General features: G+C 42.1%; 2 protein-coding genes across 6 annotated transcripts in view; one reads left to right on the top strand and one right to left on the bottom strand.

The window, feature by feature from the left end:
• The window catches only part of LOC129093313 (zinc metalloproteinase-disintegrin-like brevilysin H2a), a 16,993-nt gene extending 12,010 nt beyond the window's left edge, over positions 1-4,983 (top strand). Inside the window, exons 14-22 of the mRNA XM_054601293.1 lie at positions 995-1,190; positions 1,315-1,420; positions 1,588-1,744; positions 1,897-1,977; positions 2,548-2,638; positions 2,760-2,865; positions 2,948-3,038; positions 3,114-3,209; positions 3,994-4,983. Of these exons, the coding sequence (XP_054457268.1) occupies positions 995-1,190; positions 1,315-1,420; positions 1,588-1,744; positions 1,897-1,977; positions 2,548-2,638; positions 2,760-2,865; positions 2,948-3,038; positions 3,114-3,209; positions 3,994-4,026 (957 nt within the window). The 3' untranslated portion in view covers positions 4,027-4,983. The remainder of the gene's footprint in view (positions 1-994; positions 1,191-1,314; positions 1,421-1,587; positions 1,745-1,896; positions 1,978-2,547; positions 2,639-2,759; positions 2,866-2,947; positions 3,039-3,113; positions 3,210-3,993) is intronic.
• Positions 4,984-5,469: 486 nt separating this feature from the next.
• The window catches only part of LOC129093045 (serine/threonine-protein phosphatase 2B catalytic subunit gamma isoform-like), a 35,174-nt gene continuing 32,116 nt past the window's right edge, over positions 5,470-8,527 (bottom strand). For 4 of the 5 annotated variants that reach the window (XM_054600917.1, XM_054600919.1, XM_054600920.1 and 1 more), the window contains one exon: positions 5,470-7,936. In XM_054600917.1, coding sequence (XP_054456892.1) covers positions 7,776-7,936 — 161 coding nt within the window. In that variant the 3' untranslated portion in view covers positions 5,470-7,775. The remainder of the gene's footprint in view (positions 7,937-8,527) is intronic. The other variant, XM_054600918.1, reaches the window with a different exon arrangement.

Below are 8,527 nucleotides of genomic sequence, written 5' to 3'. Positions count from 1 at the left end.
ATGTTACTTTATGAGGTCACAATTATATTATTATATTCCTTTATTGATCCCCATGGGGGAAATTCAAGTGTTGCAGCAGCTCAACTACACAGACACAGACAATAAATACACATACCGAGTTTGGCCTTCATCCTCCTCTCACCCACTGACTCCAGACTGTCCAGCTCCAGACCCACCACAGAGCTGGCTTTCCTCACCAGCTTATTAAGTTTGTTGGCATCTCCAGTCCTGATGCCACCACCCCAGCACGCTACAGCGAAGAAGAGGGCGCTGGCTACCACAGACTGGTAGAATGCCTTGAGCAGTTTATTGCACACATTGAAGGACCTCAGCCTCCTCAGGAAGAACAGCCTGCTCTGTCCTTTCCTGTAGAGGGCATCAGTGTTGTGTGTCCAGTCCAGTTTATTGTTTATCAATGTAACTTTATGAGGTCATAATATAACTTTATGAGGTCACAATGTTACGGAAGTGACGTAAAACTACTTCCAGCTAGTTTGGCCCTCAAACAACAAAAGAGAGAGACGGAGCTGAAGCTCTGAAGGAAGAGTTTTTGAAATGTGAAACGTTGACCAATCACAACAGAGCGGGCTAACTGACCAATCAGAGCAGACTTTGCTTTCTGGAGGGAGGAGCAATCGCTACAACGGAGCGTTTCAGAGAGAGGGTGAGAAGAGGTGCTGCAGGACAGCCAGGATGAGAAAAACAAGGCTGATTATGAGCATTAACGCATGTAAACATGTTGTAACTGTAACTTGAGATAAAAATATCCCCCCGATAAAGATCATAATAGGGCCTGTTTAAACCTTTCCCACTTAAAATGCCTCCACAAGGACTTTTCCAACTCCACTCTTCTTCACTTAGTTCGCATTGGTCTCTGTACAGATGTTGTGATATAGTTTGCCAGAGATTTTGAGCTGTAACTGCAGGGACCCGATATGAAAAACATGATATGTAATCTGATCGAGCGTACTGCAACCCTCCCACCTCCACGCAGGTCTTACCTCGGTCCTGGGAGTGCCGCAGTAGGAAGGACGATTGCGACCTGGCAGAGTACTGTGACGGAAAGAGCACCACCTGTCCCGAGGACGTCTTCGCTGTCAACGGCATCCCGTGCAACGGAGACCTGGGATACTGCTACAACGGCCAGTGTCCACAGAGGCCTGACCAGTGTGTCAAAATGTATGGACCAAGTGAGTGTCCTGATCGCACGCATGTATTTGTCGTTGTGTTTTGTGTCCTTTTATAAAACTTTGTAAAGGTGACCTTTATAAAAAAGACCCTAATGACATACATGGCATCCTCTCCCGTCATCAGGTGCCATAGAGGCCCGTGAATTCTGCTATAAGCAGAACACCAGAGGAACCTACTATGCCTTCTGCAGGCGCCCCCAAAAGGATAACTTCATCCCCTGCCAGCAAGAGTGAGTTTTTAGCAAAACGCTCGGTGGCATACTGATGCTGCACCAGGACCCAAACTCATCTGTGCTAAACATTTACTTTGACGCTTCGTTTGATTTGCAGAGTTAAGTCCGATTTAGCCCCCGACGTGATTTGGAGCGCAGATTTTTGACCCTCTCTTCCGTTGCAGAGACATGTATTGCGGGAAGCTCTTTTGCCATGGCGGTAACACCAACCCCAACTACGGCCGCATGGTGAAGATCAGCGACTGCAAGGCAAGTTTCTATGAGGACCACACCAAAGACTACGGCCAGGTGGATTCTGGGACTAAATGTGGGGATGAAAAGGTAATGGTAGTTTATTTTATTTTTTTCATATTGGTTAAAAAAAGCTTTTTTTTTTTCATTCATTCTATAAATGTGTTTTGTGTCAGACGTCCACACGTTTGAATGTTGCAGCACTAAATCTACAATCTTTGTTAATTGTCTTTTATTTTCAGGTGTGCAGCCGGAACGAGTGTGTGGAGCTTGAAACAGCGTACAGGAATATAAACTGTTCGGCCAAATGCCCAGGTCATGGTGTAAGTACATGCTGACACTGCTCAGTTTACTTTAGTTTAGGTTTTTTTGTTGTTGTTGTTATTGAGACAACAAAATAATACTTTAAAGCATTCAAAGTGTTGAAAACCCAAAATGTCTTAAACTAAGAAAAATAAAACAATGAACACACATCAGCAGCAATAAAAAAAATAAGAAAGAAAAGAGATAAAAATGAAAATCATGCATTGCATACAACTGCAAGTAGATAGAAGGCGTAAAAGATGTAGTTTGTCTCACCAAATGAGCTTCAATCTTACATGTGAATGGAAATCCTGTAGGAAGGTGCACATTCTGGTGGATTACTGAATTAAACTGAAAAAAATCTATTAATGGAACAGGAATCAAATTAGCCTATTTATGGTAGTGGGTGTTTTACAACTTGTGTTTGTACCAATTGTTAATTAAAAGAAGTAAAAAAACAACATAAGTAAACTGTAATAAAGAGTTAAGAAACATTTGAGATGAGCCTACTGGTGAGTTTGGATGTTGTGTATAATGGTGCCATTAAACACAACATGTGATAACGACGGGATTTCTTTTGTCTTCTTCAGGTGTGCAATCACAGAAGTGAGTGTCAGTGTGAGCCCGGGTGGATGCCTCCTCACTGCGGCTACTCTACAATACACAATTCGCTTTCATCTGGTAAGACCCAGCTACAGTTGTTCAATAACGCATACAGTGTCAAAAGTGTTTTCTGTACATAGAATATTGAATTTGAATCGCTGATGTTGAACTGCTGTACCCAATTGATTTCCTATTCCAGGAGTGATCGCTGCCATCACAGTGATGATTATACTAGTGGTTTTAGGTGTCATTGCTGGTGTGGTGGGATTCATCTGGAAAAGACGGCAAAGTCCCGTATTGCCAACGTAAGTAATCATCACCATATTATTGTCCCGTTACTTTGAACTCACCTCTGCAAAGCACATTAAATCATTCCTTCTAAAACAGAGCACACACCCAGAGGAAGCCGCCTGCAGTGAACAGCTCCGCTACTCGCCTCAACAAAGGGCCGTTTCCTAGTAAACCCATGCCAGTGCAGGTAATGTGTTGGTGTTAAGCTCAGATACATTGTGTAACTGTGAAATGCATTCCTTAACAGTACTTGAAATTTTAGGCTGGACTGCCAAAACCCAAAGGACCTCCACCTCCACCGCCTCCAGCAGGGAACAGACCCAAACCCACGGGCCATAACTACACAGCTGCACGCCAGGTAACTGGGATCCCTTAAGTGCATTGGCTTCCTCCTTGGATATTGTGTTTAAAACCACAATTTAAATGGGATTCAAACTTACTTCTTCACTAGGAGTGGTTTTATCTGGTAAAAACAATGCCTTTCTAATTGGCGCCCAATGGAATGCCATGTGTTTCACCACGTGTTAGCAACTTCTATTGATGCCACAGAAGAAAAGCACCGTCAAGATCATACATTTCGCATTATTGATTTTGACTTTCCAATCAAAACGACACACATAAGTGGTCACGTGTGATAAGTACACATGTACCAATCCAGCTTTTTCGGTCACGATACCAAAACCTGGGTTTTGAATATCGGCCGATACAGAGTACAGATACAATACGGCTGTTTAATGAATAAGCTGTAAGACTCACTGTGTGGAAGACACTGGGATCCATATCTGCTATAGGTGCATCTCTAGTAATTAGGCAGTGACATTCTCCATTTTTCAATCACAAACCGCTGATTAGCTGACTAACTTAGCTTAGCATCAAACACGGAAACAGCTAGGTCTTTCTTAAAAAAAAGAAATCCCCCAATTACCCGCAGACACAGCAAGGATAGCTGTTTCCCCCTACTTCCAGACTTTATGCTAAGCTATCTGGCTGAAGCTTCATATTCAGTGTACACACACAGTCAGTGGCGTTCATCTTCTCGTCTGACTCTCAGCGGGAAAGTGAATGAAGGTGTTTCAGAAAATGTCAAACCGTCCCTTGCGGTTAGGTCAACTAATGCTTTGTTATTGGTTTGTCCTCTGTAGGCTCTGAGGCCAGTACCTCCACCAAAGGTCTGACGTCTGCACAGTGCCACCTATTGGTCAACCAGGGGAGACGCATCTTTGTCCATTAACCCATGGGGCGGCTGTGGCGTAGTGGAGAGCAAGGTTGTTCTCCAATCAGAGGGTCGGTGGTTCAATACCTGGCTTCGGCAGTCGATGTGTCCTTGGGCAAGACACTTAACCCCAAGTTGCTCCCGAAGGCTTGCCATCGGTGTGGACTGGATGATGAATGTTAGTTAGAGTCTGATGGTGGCACCTTGCATGGTAGCCTGTCATCAGTGTGTGAATGGGTGAATGATATGTAATATACTACTGATTGTAAGTCGCTTTGGATAAAAGCGTCTGCTAAATGACTGTAATGTAATGTAATGTAACCCCAAAGAGAGCTGCTGGTAGTCCAGACCAGCTTTATTTGAGGCGTCCTGTCACACCTGTTTCCTCCACAGGAGTATGCAGAATGGACTACATGGACGTTAAATTGTTACTTGCATGCCATGCACTGAGGACTCGTCATTGCAGGGATGAACTTTTTGTAATTTAAGGCACTTTTTTTATATACTATAGGGTTTGGGTTATTGCAACTAGAATCAACTCTGGCCCCTATATGTGAGCTATATCATTTTATACATGGTGTGTTATTTTAACAGCACAGAATATGGACTGGATTTATACAGTGTTCTGCAGTAGTTTCAAGTTAGCCAATATCTGAAAAAAACAACAGCACCATGTTCCTGTGCAGTGCTGTGTTAAAGAAGCACTCACCTTTAACTGAATATTACTCCTCTCTGCTTTAACAGCTCTTGAGCAGGCAATTAACCCTCTGAATATCCCCGGGGTTGCACTAGGCAGCTCCAAGCAAGAATGTCAATGATGAAAGATTTTAAACCAGAAATGCTTAATGTAAATTTATATATATTTTGTACGAATGCATTGTGTGCAAAAGACTAAATGTTAAAGCTGCAAGGAAAAACATTTGTCTTAAATGTGCATTAATTGTTTTGTTTATGGTTTGTCCTCTTGGGAGCAGCAACACGACACTGACATTGAGCATGCAGCGCTGCAGGGAGGTTTGTATCGACAAAAAAACAATAGGATCTTTACAATTGATTTTAGATATTTTTAGGTCTCATTTCTGCAGCAGGAATCGGACGACGCTGTCCGTCGGGAGGCCGCTATCATCTGTAACGGCTGTTTGAGAGCAGTGCAGAGCGGCAGCCGCATGCTAGTCAGTGGGGCATGCTAACATGGGCTTACATGCACTCCGGTCGCTACATAAACAGAACACACATACAGGGAGATTGACTTCAGTTCTCGCCAAAATAGACATTACAGCACTACCTTTACATTACAAACAAGTTGTTTGCTGCTAAAGTTACGCTCTGAAAATCAATAATAGTTCCTAAAAGTAAAAATAATAACAGACATCCAAGACGAGTCAAATAAAACACTGTATTTGAATTTTATTATTTTAAGTGATACATCTACGTAAAAGATTTCATGGCCTCGCATGACAAATACGGTACAGTTTTTTTTGTTTCCACCCCTTTTTACAGCTATTATAAGATTCTTAATGAACAATATTTTTTTTACATTCTGCGAGATATGTAATAGGACCTAACAGGAGGTCAGCATACTGTACGGCTCACCCAATAAAGCCTCAACTTTAAACAAAACCCAAATACTGAAATATTAAGGGAGCTTTCCCAGAAGCCTACTGAACGGAACGGCAAACAACAATATTTTGCAAATTTTAAGGATATCAAGATTAATATTACTGACATTGAATCTTTAAAAATCATGTGCGACATAAAAAGTCTCGCCATCCACACACATGCAGATCTTGACATGTGTGGCCAAGGTGGCATGGCACATGGGCGTAAAAGCCTCATTAAAAAAAAAAAGAAAAAAATCACAAGAGAATGGCAAATCTTAACAGGTATTTCCCCACCTTTTCTTTTTGGATGACAAAAAGAGAACAGAATTACAGTCAGGTGTGTCGAAGCACCGGTTGAGTTGGTCGTGTGTCTCAGTGAAAGCACGTCTTAAAGGGTTGGGAGTGCGTGTGAGGAGGAGCGGAGGCTGATGGCTGAACACTTCGGAGCAGAGAGGATTGAGCACACCAGCAAGCTTTAATTGTCCCCCATCATGGGGCCACCACGGGGTTGTACAAATCATATATCCTGTATGTATGAGTCAGCGTGGTTGAGATGATTACAGTACTCTGTAGGCCTTGACAGACAGCTGTTAGTGTGGCGGCGGTACCTCTTATAGGATCATCCCTGCCGGGGGATGACTCAGTCCATTGTGTCTGGGCACAGCGTCTCAAAGAGCTGTCACTTCACTGCATGTCAAACGTATCCCTGTTGTCACAATTCAAAATAACATCTGCATTCAGTATAATAAACAGTAGATGGAGATACTGATACAGCTTTAGAAAAAAAGAAGAAAAAGCCCCCAAAGCACCTGTTTTTTTTTTTTTTTTTGTTAAGTGTCCAAAAATAAAACACAAATCATACTGACAAAACTCTGTTAAACACACTGAAGTTCCCTTAACAATAATAAGTATAAAGTCTGTGTCTGAGGGCAGCGCAGCCCACAGCTCCTCTGCTTTCTGAGGAAACATGTCCTCTTTTGTCAAAAAATGACAACTGAAAAGAAAAACTTTTTGCCGGTTTTGGTTTAACGTGCTCAACCCAGGAGAGTTGGGCTTAACTTCTGTGCTTCCGACCGGGACATGGGAGTATTGGCAGGTCTTGGTTGTGTTGATAGAATAAGACACGCTATACTGTATATCTCTTTTTTTTTTTTTTTTTTTGGTTTAGCAGAGCGAGAACATCCCAGTTTCCATTAAAGTGTATACAAGTCATAACCAGCATGCAAAAGCCAGCAAAGCAACTACCATTGCACACGAAGCATTAACCCTTCACTTTATTGAAGGATTTTGTGAATGTTTGATTCACAAATTATAATACAGGAAGAAAATACTCTGGAAGCGGGCAAAATATTGAACAAAAAATCTTATCAGCATCTTTTGGGATTCATCAAAGTTTTGTGGAAAGTTTATAAATAGGACTACAAGTCTTCATTGAATTTCTGCTTCAAGTACAAAATATGAATTTGTAATGATTGTCCTGATATAATTTACTTCCCTTATTCTTTTTTCACCTATCAACACATGCATCCTTTTTGTTTCGACTTACGCACATATAAGCAAACACTGCACTGCGTGTAGAACCTCATGGGCCAAAAACGTCTTGACAAGAACCTTGCCAGATCCAAACGAGGCCGTTGAGTCTACAGTATTTGCACTTCAAATTCTCCCTTACCAAAGAACAATAATAAAAAAAAAAATCTTAAAGTGACTAGAACTCCTGGATAACAAAGGCTGCATCTATCTGTATAAACTCAAGTTTATAAAATAATATTTTTAGTTTATTTTAATTTTGACATGTATAAATTAGGACTTCATTTAAACTGCAAAATGTCTTCATTGAATGATTTGTTGCTTTTAAACAATATATCTAAATCATTATTTTATTCAATAAATATTATTTCCCCGGAGAACACATAAGATTTTTTCCCCCAGCGCTGTGGCCTCCTTTCGTTTGTATCTACCGATGTGTCCGCTTCCTTTCTCTGGACAGGCAGTGTCAGCAGAGGAGACAGAGGGAGGGGGGACAAAAAGAGAGAGGGAGCGGTTAAGGGGCTGCGAGTGAGTCGGGGACGTGGGCTGCGTGAAGACGGGAGGGTGGTGTTTCTGTCGCCTATCCGTCAGTGCCATTCTTGTTCGGGGTGTTGGTGTTGATCGTGGTGCCGTCTGGCTGCTGGCCGTCTTTGCGCGGCGGCATCCGCTCGTTTATCCTGTCCAAGCCGCGTGCCTCCTCGAAGTTACGAATCTTCCTCGTGGGAGAGAAGCCTTGAATGGCTGAAGAGAGACCAAATAAGAAAATCTGATCAGAGGCTGGGAACCCTTAAGAAATCAAAAAAGGATTCCTTGTAGAATTGAACGTGATAAACACAAACAACAGTGTCAGCCTGGCATAGTACAGACGACCAGTGAATACACCGCATGCACAGGTAAACAACGACTCCTACGCTAGAACAATAAAAACACCTCACACTTGGTAGACTTACGGTAATGTCCGGAAACAGCCGAAGAAACCGGACAGAAAACGTGTGCAAATGAAAAGCAGACTTGTAAGGGACTGTTCTGATATACTCTGAATCATTTCAATAACACATTTACATTCAGAATGAACAGCCAAGGGGAAGGTTTGACAGGTGGGTTCACATTCACAGAACAAGGTAATCGAGGGTACTCTTGCACAACCAGATATCTGTGAAATGAAGAACTTAAGCTAACTTGAATCAACTTTCAGTGATTCCCATCATGTGATATATTCACCTATTTTTGAGAGAAAAATAAACATCCAAATAGAATTGCAAATTGGTGTGAGGCGGACCTTTAGTACATAGTCCTAATAACCACTAAGCTACCTAGCCTAGCTTCACTGCA

The sequence above is a fragment of the Anoplopoma fimbria genome, chromosome 7 (genome assembly GCF_027596085.1).
Source record: "Anoplopoma fimbria isolate UVic2021 breed Golden Eagle Sablefish chromosome 7, Afim_UVic_2022, whole genome shotgun sequence".
Taxonomy (NCBI): domain Eukaryota; kingdom Metazoa; phylum Chordata; class Actinopteri; order Perciformes; family Anoplopomatidae; genus Anoplopoma; species Anoplopoma fimbria.
This window is presented reverse-complemented; position numbering and strand designations above follow the sequence as displayed.